This window comes from Panthera pardus, unplaced genomic scaffold, assembly GCF_024362965.1.
Source record: "Panthera pardus isolate Hobbes unplaced genomic scaffold, ASM2436296v1 HiC_scaffold_16, whole genome shotgun sequence".
NCBI classification, from domain to species: domain Eukaryota; kingdom Metazoa; phylum Chordata; class Mammalia; order Carnivora; family Felidae; genus Panthera; species Panthera pardus.
Window position 1 is genome coordinate 71,168,483 of NW_026526721.1, and position 14,202 is coordinate 71,182,684.

The window sequence follows — 14,202 nt, forward strand, 5'->3', positions numbered from 1 at the left end:
CCCCACCCACTGAGATTCTAATCAAGTTGACCTAGGTGAGACTGAGGTGTCATTTTTTTTTTTTTTTTGAGAGAGAGAGAGAGAGAGAGAGAGAGAGAGAGAGAGAGAGAGAGAGAGAGAGAGAGGGGCAGCGCACAAGTAAGCCGGGGAGGGGCAGAAGGAGAGGGAGGAAGAGAATCTTAAGCAGGCTCCACACTCAGCATGTGGAGCCTAATCCGGAGCTCAATTTCACAACAGTCAGATCATGACCTGAGCTGAAATCAAGAGTCAGATACTTAAATGACTGATTGTGCCACCCAGGCATCCCTGAGGCATATCTTTTTTTTTTTTTTAATTTATTTTAAGTTTATTTATTTTGAGAGACAGAGAGAACAGAGGAGGGGCAGAGAGAGAGGGAGAGAGAGAATCCCAGGCAGGCTCTGTGCTGTCAACGTGGAGCCTGATGTGGGGCTTGAACTCATGAACAGTGAGATCATGACCTGAGCTGAAACCAAGAAGTGGATGCTTAACCAAATGAGCCACCCAGGCGCCCCCTGAGACATCGTAGTTTGAAGCCTCTTCAGATGAATCCAGACTGGGGTTGAATACCATTGCTCTGTAGAAAGCTTGTAATTGTGCCAATTCGTTTGACCTGGCCAGAACAGTCCTGTTCTCAGATGTTCTCTCCCATTATTGACACTGACCACTCTCTCAAAGGCCCTTCTCATCATAGCCATGAGCATCAGTTTATGGGACTACTTATTATACTGATAGTGATTCTCAATTCTGAGTCCCATTAATATGGATGAAAAAAATCATTCTACTGAATTCTCAATAAATTCATTCTGAGAGTGCTTTCCTTATTAAATTCTCACACTTATCTTAATCTAATTTTTTGTTACCCTTGACCTTGAAACTTTATCAGGTTAATAAGCCCTTTGGGGAAGGAGGTTTTGTTTTTGTTTTTGTTTTTTAGTGAAATGTGGATAATTCCCTAATCAAAAATCCTAACCCATTCTCCCAAGGTTTCTATTACTAAAGTTGAATTTAGTAGTTTTGTGTCTACCTCATCCATGTCACACATGGGAGAAAATAGTATCAACAGACATTTACTGCTATCATAGTTGCTAAAACTACAATAGAAGGGATGGAAGATAAAGTTCAGATCTTCTGCAACAGAGAACAAAAGACACAAAGATGGCAAACAGGAGAGAAAAAAAAAAAAAAAGAAAACCAGATGATCAGTATAAGAAGGTCCAATATCTAAACAAAAGGAGCTCAGAGAGACAGAGAGAGAGAGAGAGAGAGAGAGAGAGAGAGAGAGAGAGAGAGATGACCAAAATAATACAAGAAAACTTCCCAGACTTGAAGTACAAGTTTCCAAACTAAAAGGGTTCACTGAGCATACAGCACAAGTTGAAAACAGACCCATACTAAGCTACTTAATTAGGAAATCATTACAAAACACAATACTGGAGATAAAGAGAAGATCCTACACACTTTGGGGCAAGGGAGAGGGTCCCACACAGGATTTGGAGTGACCTTAGACTTCAGTGTTAATTCTAGAATCTAAAAGCAATATCCTCAAGATGTGAAGGAAAGCAATTTCCAACCTAGATCTTTATATTCAGCTGAGTGAATAGCAAGGCTGGCAAGGTCTCCAAATAATCTCCCACCCATACACCCTCCTCCTTCAGGAAGCTACTAAAGGACAGACTCTACCAAAACTAGAGAGTAAACCAACAAAGGAGAAGACATGGGATGCAGGAGATCCAACACAGAAGAGCAGTGAAGGAGATGCCCAGATGCTGAAAGGAGGTTCCAAGAGGATGGCTAAGCACCTGTGATAGACACCAACCAGACCATGTTGCTTCAGGGCACAAGGCTCTGAAAGAGACTTCTTCAGAAAGATAAATTTGATAGAATATCTGATGGAACTGACATCTTGAGAAACTTAGACAGCTACTGGAATTTGGCTAATTGAAAGGTGCACAGAAAACTAAGCAAACAAACAAAAGCAACTCCAGGAAGAACAAAAAGTTGTGCAGGAAAGGAAAAGTCATCACAATTTACTATACCGTAACAATAAACACAGACAGTAGAGTGAAGAGACTGAAGGATGGGAAGTGTAGAAGGGTAGCAATGGGGGAATTAAATTCAAATTCTCATCTTTGGCCAAGATGGAATAATAAGGATCAGATTTGCTCTCCTGACTGCAACAACAAAAAATTGGACAAAATATACAAAATGGTTTTGAAAATACCAGATATCAGGGAACTAAAGACAGTGATACCTATGAGTCAGGAAATAAAAGATGTCAGCCCTATGGTTGAGTTTCCAGGCTACAGCACAGAGAAGGGAAACTGTCAGACCCCAAAAGACTCCAGGAGTTGAGGAGATGGAGCTTAGAGTTTGGGGAGTCTTAGGGGGCCGGAGTTCACAGAACAGAGCAGCAAAGAAGAGAGAGTACCACAGAAGTCTATAAAGGGTTCCCCTCAAGTATTTAGCTGAGCACTAATCATCTATGTGAATGTGTAGAAACTACCCAAGGGTAGGGAAAATAACCACCCAAAAGGATTAGAAGTAACAATGCCTGGTGCTCCCAAGGCTGGGAAAAGTGCCTGTTCCCACCAGCCAAACTGGAAAAGGTAGGCACTGGGTACAATTCACAGATGGGTCTTGCCTCAGCAGGAAAATTAGTAGCCTTAGATTGAACATGGCTCTGGTCCTAACAACTCTTAAAAACAAGACCCAAGATAATCAAACTGTTTCCAAGTCACTGCATCCTAGAATAAAGCTCAAGAATAGTTATAAGAATACAAAAGTATCCAGCAACCAACCAGGTAAAATTAACATTGTCTGGCATCCAATAAAAAATTATCAGGCATGCCAAAAGCCAGGAACTAGGACCTATAATAAGGAGATAAAGCAATTAATCAAAACCAACTCAGAACTAACACAAATGGCAGAATTAGCAAGGACATTAAAATAATTAAACATTAAAACAGTTATTAAAACTATTATTACTATAAAACTATATAGCTATTAAAAATATTTTTTTAAGGGGCACCTGGATGGCTCAGTCAGTTGGGCATCCAACTTCAGCTCAAGTCATGATCTCAAAGCTTGTGAGTTTGAGCCCTGCATCAGGCTCTGTGCTGACAGCTCAGAGCCTGGAGGCTGCTTCAGATTCTGTGCCTCTCTCTCTCTCTGCCCCTCCCCACTTGCACTCTCTCTCTCTCTCTCTCTCTCAAAAATAAATAAAGATTTTTAAAATTTTAAACATATATTTTTAAAAAGAATAGAACTGAACTTTTAGAATAAAAACTACATTGCATGAGATGAAAAAAATAAACTGAATGCAATTAAAGGTGATTAGATACTGCAGAAGAAAAACCTAGTGAACCTGAAGACACAGTAATAGAAATGATCTGAAATTAACTCCAGAGAAGAAAAAAAATCTTTTTTAAATAAACAAAGCATCTGCTCCTGAAACAATATTGCACTGTATGTTAACTAAATAGAATTTAAATAAAAATTTAAAAAGAGAAAAAAAAATTTTTTTTAAATAGGGGGGACACCTGGGTGGCTCAATCAGTTAAACATCTGACTTCAGCTCAGGTCATGAATTTATGGATCATAGGTTCGAGCCCCATGTCAGGCTCTGTGCTGACAGCTCAGAGCCTAGAGCCAACTTCGGATTCTGTGTCTACCTCTCTCTCTGCCCCTCCCCTGCTCATTCTCTCTCTCAAAATAAATATTAAATTTTAAAAAATTTAAAAGAGAAAAAATAAATGAACAAAGCGGCTGTGAGCAGTGGGACAATTTCAAGTGGCCTAACATTTGTATTGTTGGAGTTCCCTGAGGAAAGGAGAGCTGGAAACAGAAAAAAATATTTGAAGAAATAATGGCCTAAATATTTCCACATTTGATTAAGATTATAAGCCCACAGATTCAAAAAGTTCAATGAACTCCAAGCACAAGACACATGAGGAAAACTATACCAACATACCTCATAATCAAATTGCTCAAAATCAGTGATAAAGAGAAAATCTTAAAATGTAGCTGGGGAGGGTGAAGAAGACATGTTATAGACAGGGAGCAAAGATACAGATGACAGCAGAGGGGGCGCCTGGCTGGCTCAGCTGGGAAAGCATGCAACTTTTGATCTCGGGTGGTGAGTTTGAGCCCCATGAAGGGCACACAGAGCTTACTTAAAAAAAAAAAAAAAAAAATGACAACAGATTTCCTGCAGAAATGAAAATGAGAAGACAGTGGCACAACATCATTAAAGTACTGAAAGAATAAACTAATGAAATGGAATTCTAGTCCAATGAAAATATCTTTTTAAAATAAAAGCTAAATAAACTTAAGCATACAAAAGCTGAAAGAATTCATCACCAACCTGCACTACCATAAATGTCAAAAGAAGTCCTTCAGACAGAAGGAAAATAATACCATATAGAAATATGGATCTATGCAAAGAATGAAGCACTGGAAATAGCAACTACAGGGGTAGACACTTAAGACATTTTTATTATGTACATTACTTTAAAAAATAAATTGTTTAAACACAAATAATACCAAATAGTGTGGTTTACAACGTGTGTAAGAATAATTTCTGAATAATAGCATAAGAGGAGAGAAATAAAAATATAAGTTTTTATACTATTATCACTTGAAGGCAGACTGTGATTAGTTAAAGATGTGTATTATGAATCCTGGGGCACCTGGGTGGCTCAGTCAGTTAGGCTTCTGACTTCAGGTTATGTCATGATCTCACGGTTTGTGACTTCAAGCCCCACATCGGGCTGTCTGCTGTCAGCACAGAGCCTGCTTTGGATCCTCTGTACCCCCCTTTCTCTGCCCCTCCCCTGCTCACTCTGTCAAAAATAAACATTTAAAAAATTATTTAAAATAAAGATGTATATATTATGAATCCCATAGCCAGTACAAGGAAAGAAAACTATCCTCATAAACACAGATGCAAAATTCTTAACAAATTCTCTAGCAAACAGAATTCAACAATACATATAAAGAATAACACACCATGACCAAGTGGAGTTCGTCTAAGGAACGCAAGGTTGGTTTAACATTTGAAAATCAGGGGTGCCTGGTGGCTCAGTTGGTTAAGTGACTGACTTCAGCTCAGGTCATGATCTCAGGGTGCATGAATTCGAACCCTACATCAAGCTCACTGCTGCCAGTGCAGAGCCTGCTTCAAATCCTCTGCCCTGCCCCCTCTCTGCCCCTCCCCTGCTCATTCTCTCTTTCTCTCTCTCAAATATAAGCATTTAAAAAACAAACAAAAATTTGAAAATCAATGTAATTCAACATATTAACAAACAAAAACAAAAAAATCCCATAGTCACAGAAAAAACATTTTTTGTTTGTTTGTTTGTTTATTTTTTTATTTTAACGTTTATTTATTTTTGAGACAGAGAGAGACAGAGCATGAACGGGGGAGGGTCAGAGAGAGGGAGACACAGAATCTGAAACAAGCTCCAGGCTCTGAGCTGTCAGCACAGAGCCCGACGTGGGGCTTGAACTCACGGACCGCGAGATCATGACCTGAGCCAAAGTCGGCCGCTTAACCGACTGAGCCACCCAGGCGCCCCCAGAAAAAACATTTGACAAAGTCCGACATCCATTCCTATTAAAAATCTCAGGACCTTCTGGGTGGCTCAGTGGGTTAAGCATCCGACTTCGGCTCAGGTCATGATCTCGCGGTCCGTGAGTTCGAGCCCCTTGTCAGGCCTATGCTGACAGCTCAAAGCCTGTAGCCTTCTTCTGATTTTGTGTCTCCCTCTCTCTGCCCCTCCCCTGCTCGTGCTCTCAACCCTCTCTCTCAAATAAACGTTAAAAAAATTTTTTTTAATAAAAAATTTAAAAATCTCAGTAAAATAGGAACAGAGGGAGTTTCTTCAACTTAATAAAGATCATATATGAAAAACCTACAGCTAACATCATGCATAATGGTGAAAAGACTGAAGGAGCAAGTAATCCCTCTTCTACTGAACTTTATACCAGAAGATATAGCCAGTGCAATTAGACAAGAAAAACAAGTAATTATCAGGCATAAAGATCAGAAAGAAAGAAGTAAAACTGTCTTTATTAACAAATGACATGACAGTCTATGTATAAAATCCAATGGAAGCTACAAAAAAGCTACTAGAATACATTTATCAAGGTGGTACGATTCAAGATTAATATACAAAAATCAATTAGGTTTACATATACATATATATATATATATATATATATATATATATACACACACACACACTAACAACAATAGGAAATAGAAATTTAAAAACAATACCATTTTATAGCAGCATTATTGACGACAGCCAAAAGGTGGGAAACAACCACCAGATGAATAAACAAAATGTAGCACATTCATACAATGGGTTATTACTTAGCCTTAAAAAAGAAGTAAATTCTAACACATGCCGCAACATGGACGAACTCCAAATACATTATGTATGGTAAGTGAAAAAAGCCATTCACCAAGGGACAAATACTGCATGATTCTACTCCTATGAGGTATTTAGAATAGCCAAATTCATATAAAGTAGAATGTGGTTCCAAGGACTAGGGTGGAGAGGGTATGGAGAGCTATTGTTAAATAGGTACAGAGTTTTAATTTTGCAAGATTAAAAAGTTCTGGAGATGGATGGTGGTGATAGTTGCAATGTAAATGTACCTAACACTACTGAACCATACCCTGAAAGATGGTTAAGATGGTAAATTTTATGTTATATATATTTTACCAAAATTAAGATAAAAAAGTAAGAAAGCCAAATACCATTTACATAGCATCAAAAAAAAATACATAATACTTAAGTATTTATCTGACAAAACACATGAAAAATCTGTATACTTAAACTAGAGAACACTGGTGAAATTCTTAAAAGTCCATATACAGACATATATATTGTTTATGGGTCAGAAGGTTTATTATTGCTAAGATAATGGACATTTCCCCCAAAATGATCTACAGACTCAATGCAATCCCAATCAAAATCCCAGGAGCCTTCCTTATAGAAATTATCCCCAAATTGATTCTAAAATGCATGTGGAAGTGCAAAGAAGCTGGAATAACTAAAGCAATTTTGAAAAGAACAAGGTTCAAGGTTTTACCCTGATTTCAAGACTTACTATAAATCTACAATAATCAAGATAGTGTGGTATTAGGATAAAGATAGACAAAATGACCAATGAAGCAAGAGAGCCCAGATTGTATCTACACATATACAGACAATTGATTTTTTTACAAAGGTGCAAAGGCAATTCCATGGAAGGACACGTTTTTTCAACAAATGGTGCTGGAATAGTTGGATCTCCACAAGCAAAAAAGATGAACTCCAATTCATTCCTTGCACCATACACAAGAATTAACCCAAAATGGATCATTAAACCTAAATGTAAAACCTAAATGTAAAACCTAAAAATCATTTCTAGAAGGGGGAAGGCGGTAGAGCATGAGACTCTTGATCTCAGGGTTGTGAGTGAGCACCCCACATTGCACACAGAGATTACTTAAAAATAAAATTGTTTTAAGAATAAATAAATAAAATGTCTAGAAGAAAAATAGGAGAAAACCATTGTGCTTTGGGTTAGGCAAAGATTTCTTAGACGTGACACCAAAAGCATAAACCACAAAAAAAAGAGGTTGTTAAACTGGAGTTCATTAAAATTTTAAATTTCTGCTCATCAAAAAAGGCACCGTAAGGAAAATTAAAATGTAAGCCAAAGATGGAAGGAAATATTTGCAAATCAAACATATCCAATCCCAACATATTCAATAAAGGATCTGTATGCAGAATATATAAAGAACTCATAAAACTCAATACAAAAAAAAAAACAACTCACAATTAAAAAATGTGTAAACAATTTGAACAGACGTATCACCAGATATACAAATGGCAAATAAGTACATGAAAAGATGCTCAGTAACATTAGTCATTAGGGAAATGCAAATTAAAATCAAGGAGATAACCACTGCAGACCTATTCGAAGGTCTAAAATTAAAGAAACTGGGGCACATGGGTGGCTCAGTCGGTTGAGCATCTGACTTCAGCTCAGGTCACAGTCTCAAGGTTCATGAGTTTGAGCCCAGCATCAGGCTTGCTACATTCAGGGCAGAGCCCACTTTGAATCCTCTGTCCGCCTCTCTTTCTCTGCTCCTCCCCGGCTCGCTCTCTGTGTCTGTCTCTCTCTCTCTCAAAAATGAATAAACAATAAAAAAAAATAAAAGCTAAATTAAATTAAAGAGACTGACCATACCAAGTGCTGACAAAGAGGTGGAAGAATTTGAACTTTCATATACAACTAGTAGGTATGTAAAAAAGTTTTTTTAATGTTTATTTTTGAAAGAGAGAGAGAGAGAGAGAGAGAGAGAGAGAGACAGAGTGTGAGCGGGGTTGGGGCAGAGAGAGAGGGAGACACGTAATCTGAAGCAGGCTCCAAGGTCTGAGCTGTCAGCACAGAGCCCAATGTGGGGCTCCAACTCACTAACTGCGAGATCATGACCTGAGCCGAAGTCAGAAGCTTAACTGACTGAGCCACCCAGGCGCCCTACAACTAGTAGGTATGTAATATAAGACAACCACTTTGGAAAAAAGTCTGGCAATTTCCTTAAAAGTTAAATGTATACCTACCATATGATTCACAATTCCAGTCCTAAGGATTTACCCAAGAGAAATAAAATAGTGTGTCCATAGAAAAACTTACACAAATGTTCACAGTAGTTTTATTTGTAGTAACCAAAAACTAAAAACAACCCATCATCAGGTGAATGGATAAACTGTGGCATATATGTGTAATGGAATGCTACTCAGCAATAAAAAATGAGCTACTGAAGTTTACACAACATGCATGAATCTCAAAATAATTATGCTGAAAAAAAAAAAAAAAAGCCAGGCAAAAAAGGACACATGCTGTCTGATTTCATTTCCATAAAATTCCAGGTAACGTGAACTAATGTATGGTGACAGAAAGCAGACCAGTCTGTTGCCTGGGGAAAAGGCATGGCAAAGGAGGGGCGGGAAGAAGGAATTAGGAAGGGGCATAAAGAACTATGGTGGGGGGGTGGTGGTTGGGAATAATAGGTATGTTCATTATCTTGACTGTGGTGGTGGTTTTACAAATATATTCATACGTTAAAACCTACTGTTTTAAATATGTTCCATTCATTGTATATCATTACACCTCAATAAAGCCACTATTAAAAACAAAAAGAATAACCACTTCCTTCTCCAGAATAAAGCACAGGACAGGGGATAATTGTGAATTTAGGGACCAGAGGAAAAGGTCTGGGAGCACAGACACCTCCTCCCCAACATCTGCCAGCAGGGGTCCCGGGAAAGTGGGCACCAAACTGCCAAAGAGGGAACTGAGCCCTCTGGTCTCAGGACAGTGTAAGGAAAACCATGGCCCACTGCACAGAAACTGAAGCCCAGAGACATTATCTTTCCCCAGGAGGTTACACAGGTAGTAGATGGTCTAAACCCAGAACTGTCAAAGTGCTTCTCTTCATCTACCACAAATTCAAAAAAGTTGACCTGAAACAGGATAAAGGTATATGCTTATGTCTATGTGTTTAGAACAGACAAATCTCTCCATTGGCTCCAGAGAGCCAGAACCAGTTTGGACATCCCAGAAGAGCCAGGCACCGTGGACACAGCAGCTGAACTTCCGGTGCATGAGTGTTTGGGGTAGCAGTGTGACAGGCAGGTGTGGGACGAAGCTGACAGTCGGTTTGGGGTTTGCATGAGGAGCAGACTAACCGGCTCCTCCAGCATAGTCCCAGGAGCTGCCTGCCTATGGCTCCGCTGCCCCAGCCACCACCACCACCACTCCCCCTGTCCAGACTAGAGAGGACTATCTCCACCCACTCTGGTTTAGACAAGCGGCTGGGGCCACCTGACTCAGACATAGGACCCAGCTAAGGCAAGCAGCAACTCTGTACCCACCCCAACGTGAGGGCCATAGGAGCAGGAACTTACAAGTGCCAAGTAAGAGGTGAACAACCCTAGGAGGATGAGGCCCATAAACTGGCCAACCAACCCCCTATGGGCCAGGAATGAGTAGGCCTGGCACTTGGGCCACCGGGGAGTCAACAGGAAGCCAAATCTAGTCCCCACCCTGTAAGCCCCACCTCTAGGCTGCGACAGGAGCTGGCCTTGGCTGGTACAGAACCTATGATGCCACAGCTGTCCACCTCCAGGGGGTGGGGCTGAGCTCTGGGCCACAGAGAATGCCCAGAGTCCAGCAGTACAAACACCCTCTCCTCAAAGTGTCCCTTTCAAATTAGAGGCCTAGAGCCCACACCCAGACAGAAGGCCTCACCAGTAGTCCTCTGCCCTGCTACCCCTATTCATCCTTGGCTCTGAGCCCTCGATTATTAATCAGCTGTGACAAGAAGGTGTGGCGGGAGCAGGTCAGGCTCGTGCTCAAGTCACTGGCAGCCACACTCACATCACATGGCTAACAGGGTTACTAGATAAAGTCCGGTTAATGCAATGCTGTCCCTTCCCTTTTTTGGAATCTGTTTTGAGGACCTGAGAAAACCTGTGCTGATTGCACCATCCCAGCCCTGGCACGGAGGCACTCCTATCTCCAGGGGCAGACTGATGGAGGGGTGACTACCTCCTCCGCAACCTCGGCCTAGGGCTACCCCTCTCTGCCTTCTGCCCAGGCCTGGTAGCCTCGCAGTCTCACCTCCAGTCTAGACTCTAAGGAAATGCCCCATCACTCTAGTTGGCATTTTTAGTACTGGGGGGAGGGGTCCTGCCTCGCTGTTGAAATTGCACTGCTTCCTTCCTCCCCAGGTTTAAACACAGCAAAGTGAACAAGAGCAGTTTGGAGACCACCCTCTCCTGAAATAACTGCAGCCCCCTGCTTCAAAACACACCAACTCCCGCTGGGAAGGGAATTGGGTTTCCTTACCTGCTGCCTTCGGCTGCCTCCCTGCAGACACAGTTTCGATGATGTCCAGACTAAGGTGGCAGAAGAGGATCCAGCAGGACACACCATCAGCTCTGGGGCAGTGGCTTCCAATGCTCCAATCCCCAAACCCCTACATCTTGCGCTCACCACGGCCCTTGAGCGATCCGGGCGCTGGGCAGCCGGCCTGTAGGTTACCACCTCCTCCTCCGCCGGCGCCTCCGGATCCTGTGCCCCTCGGGGGGCCCCTCTCCCTCCTGGGACCCCTTCCCGTCCAGGTATGTCTCCTGGACAGCCCGCACCACCTGTCCTTCTTGCACCCCGGGCAACCAATTTGCTTCTTGCACCCCCAGGCGCCCCTCCCCTTCAGGCCCCTGGGGCCCCACAGGCCTGGCCCTCCCCACCAGCTCGAGTCTCTCGCGGCGTGTCGGTGCCGCTCCCAGGACCACTGCCTCCCGCCTGAGGTGCCCGCAGCTCTCCCAGTGCTGAGCCCCCGGCTCCCCGGAACTTTCGAGCCCCTCCCCGCGCTCCCAGGTACGGTCCCCGAACTCGGAGAGCGGCTCGGGCTGCTGCAGCAGCCTACGTGGGCTCCCCTCCCCCTGTTCCTGCACCCCGGCGCGGGCCTCCCCACGCTCCTGCACTGCGGGGCTGCCTCCCCCCTTCTCCTGGTACTGCTTGCGGGGCCCCAACCCCTCCTCCTGCACCACAGGCCAGCCCGCCGAGCCCGTCCACGGCGGCGGGCGCCTCCAGTCCGCGCCGTCCGGCGGACCCCACACCACCCCCAGGCTGGGCTCGTGGCCACGGCCGCCCCGCTCCTGCACCCCCGGGCCCACCCCGCCCTCCTCCTGCACGGCCGGACCCACGCCCCCCTGCTCCTCCACGCCGAGCTTCAGCCCGCGGAGCAGCTGCGGGCCCCAGCTGAGAACTCCGACCCGCTGCGGCTGCTGCTCCGGCAGCGCCGGACTGAGTCCGCCGCGCTCCTCCTGCGCTCCCCGCTCGGGGCCCCTCGCCGGCACTGCCCAGCGCACTCGCCTGCCCCCAAGAGGCCGCGCGGTCCCACCCCTCCAGATGGTGCTGCCCTCGGCGCCCGCTTACACCGCCCCCTGCCCGGCTCCTTCCGCCCCGTCCCCCTGGGGAGGGGGCTGCAGGTTGGCCTTCCCGCGGGTTCCGCGGCCACCCCCACGTCCCAGGCCCGCCTCCCCGCCCTAGCCTCCCGGCGTCGACGTCCGCCCGCCGGGCGCCGCGCCCAGCGCCGGCCCCCGCAGGTGCTGCGGCCCCGCGCGCCGGCTCGGGAGCCAGGAGCGCCCGCCCTCCCGCCTGAGTTCCTGGAGCCCGCCTGCGCCTGCGCCGCCCCAGGGGGGCGGAGTCCAGCAGGGTTGGCCCGCCCTCTTAAGGAGCCAGGTCCCGCTAGCTCCTCCCCTCTCTCCTCTCTTCAGTCCCACTACCCATCCTCCTGCTTTACTCTCCAGAATCTCCCCACCCCAGGCACAGCTTGCGCCTTCCTGTGTGTCTACCGGAGGAGAGACAAGTCGAAGGTAGGGAGTTACACTGAGACTGTGCAGTTAACTGGGCCCAGTGGAGGAGCACTGAAACAGGAGTCTCGAATTCTCAGTAGCAGCAGTTCAGCAGCTGCTCACTTACCACGTGACAGTGTAAAAAGTCACTTCCATCTGGTCTCAGTTGCTTTGTTTCTAAAATGAGGAGGTTGGATTGGAAAGTTTCCAAGGCCACAATCCAGTGAGTGTTTGCAGAAGTGGACTTGAGTCATAATCTCTCAGCAGCAGCAGCCCAGAGGCCTGGGAACCCGGGCCACCCCCATCCTTTCTGTGGGGCCAAAGGAGGACATTTCAACAAGGGAGAGGTGGTTTCAGACCTGTGACACTTTCTGCTGGGAACACAGGCATAAACAGTCCCAGGTAAAGGGGGCCTTCCTCCCTCCTGCACCGCTCTCGTTCTTGGGTGCTTTCCTCCCTGTACCCACAAAGAAGGAGAAAATTCAGAGCTCCTCCTCCCATTGATAGAGCAACTATCGCACCCAGATCCTAGCTAGTTGGAGGCAGCCTTGAGGCATGGTGCTTAGAACCCAAAGGTTTAAGGCCAGTTGGCACTGTTACTGACTACCTCATCTATGAAATGGGTACGATAATAAAACAAGTCCAGAGAGAATTGTCCCAAGGATCAGACATCAAAGAACTGTGTAAGGATGACTCTTTCTGCACCCCTGTTGTCCAGCATTGAGCCCAAGGGCCCTGGCGGGAGGTGGGGGAAGCAGTAGGGCAGATCGGGATGGGTTAGAGACACCTAAGGGGGGGCTGGACTGGGTGGATTTGGGTCTTGGTGTCTTGCCTTGTGAGATAGGCTGGGCATCTTTCCACTAAATCATTTGGTAACAGTGTGTGTAGCAGCTTACCTTCATCAGGAAGCCAGAGCATGGGGTGAATGCACCCTACCTGGTCCAAGGGAGGGTCTAGGGCAGGCAGGACTCCTGACGCCACCTCTGGGTTCAGCCAAGTTCCCCCTTGCTGCCTGATCTCAGAGGAAAAAGTCAGGGAGAAGGAATCTGAGGGGAGTCCTCTCCCAAGCTCCTTTACACTACATCGGTAATGACAATTGCTAAGGTTTATGGAGACTTCCTATGGGTAAGGCCCTGCATTTGGCATGTATTCTCGTCTACCGGCCACCACAATCAAATGATGTTACATATTACCATCCTCATTTTAAAGATGGACTTTACATTGTTAAATAACTTGCTCCGGGTCATACAGCTGGTGGCATTAAAACCAGGATTCAGATCCAGTTTTTGACTCCAAAGTCTGCCCTATACCACTGATGCACAACAAAGCAATGCCAAACCCAGGAGCCTCACTTTGGGATGTATACAGTCTGACTAAATTTGGGAGTCAGTAGATACAAACAACTGATTTGGAGCAAGCTTTCTGCCTGTAAATCAAGCTCCACATCAAAGCAAAGAATCAAAGCACTTGTATCCTGGTCAGTCCTGCTAGGTGATTTTCTTAAGGGAGCCCAAGTCCCCATTCTTCCACCTCCCCTCCACCTGCCCACAAGAGCCAGATCCATCCTTCTTACATGCTTAGTGCAAGGTTATCTGGAGCTTTAGTTTCACAGAAAAGCTTCCTCCATCCTTTTTAGTCCCAACTCTTGGACTGTCTCCACCACCACGCTGAGCACCAGGGGCTATGCTGAGAGAGGTCCCTCAGGCTGTCTGTCTCCCCTGCATTGTTCTGTGAGTCCAGTACTATCACCTAGAGACAC

The 14,202-nt window shown here is 45.1% G+C and overlaps 1 protein-coding gene across 12 annotated transcripts in view; it reads right to left on the minus strand.

Annotated features, from left to right (window-relative positions):
- The window catches only part of TNK2 (tyrosine kinase non receptor 2), a 46,049-nt gene extending 34,334 nt beyond the window's left edge, over positions 1 to 11,715 (minus strand). For 4 of the 12 annotated variants that reach the window (XM_053903479.1, XM_053903482.1, XM_053903476.1 and 1 more), the window contains exon 1: positions 10,933 to 11,715. In XM_053903479.1, the coding sequence (XP_053759454.1) occupies positions 10,933 to 11,019 (87 nt within the window). In that variant the 5' untranslated portion in view covers positions 11,020 to 11,715. The remainder of the gene's footprint in view (positions 1 to 10,932) is intronic. The other 8 variants (XM_053903475.1, XM_053903494.1, XM_053903489.1 and 5 more) reach the window with 4 other exon arrangements.
- Positions 11,716 to 14,202: the final 2,487 nt, after the last annotated feature.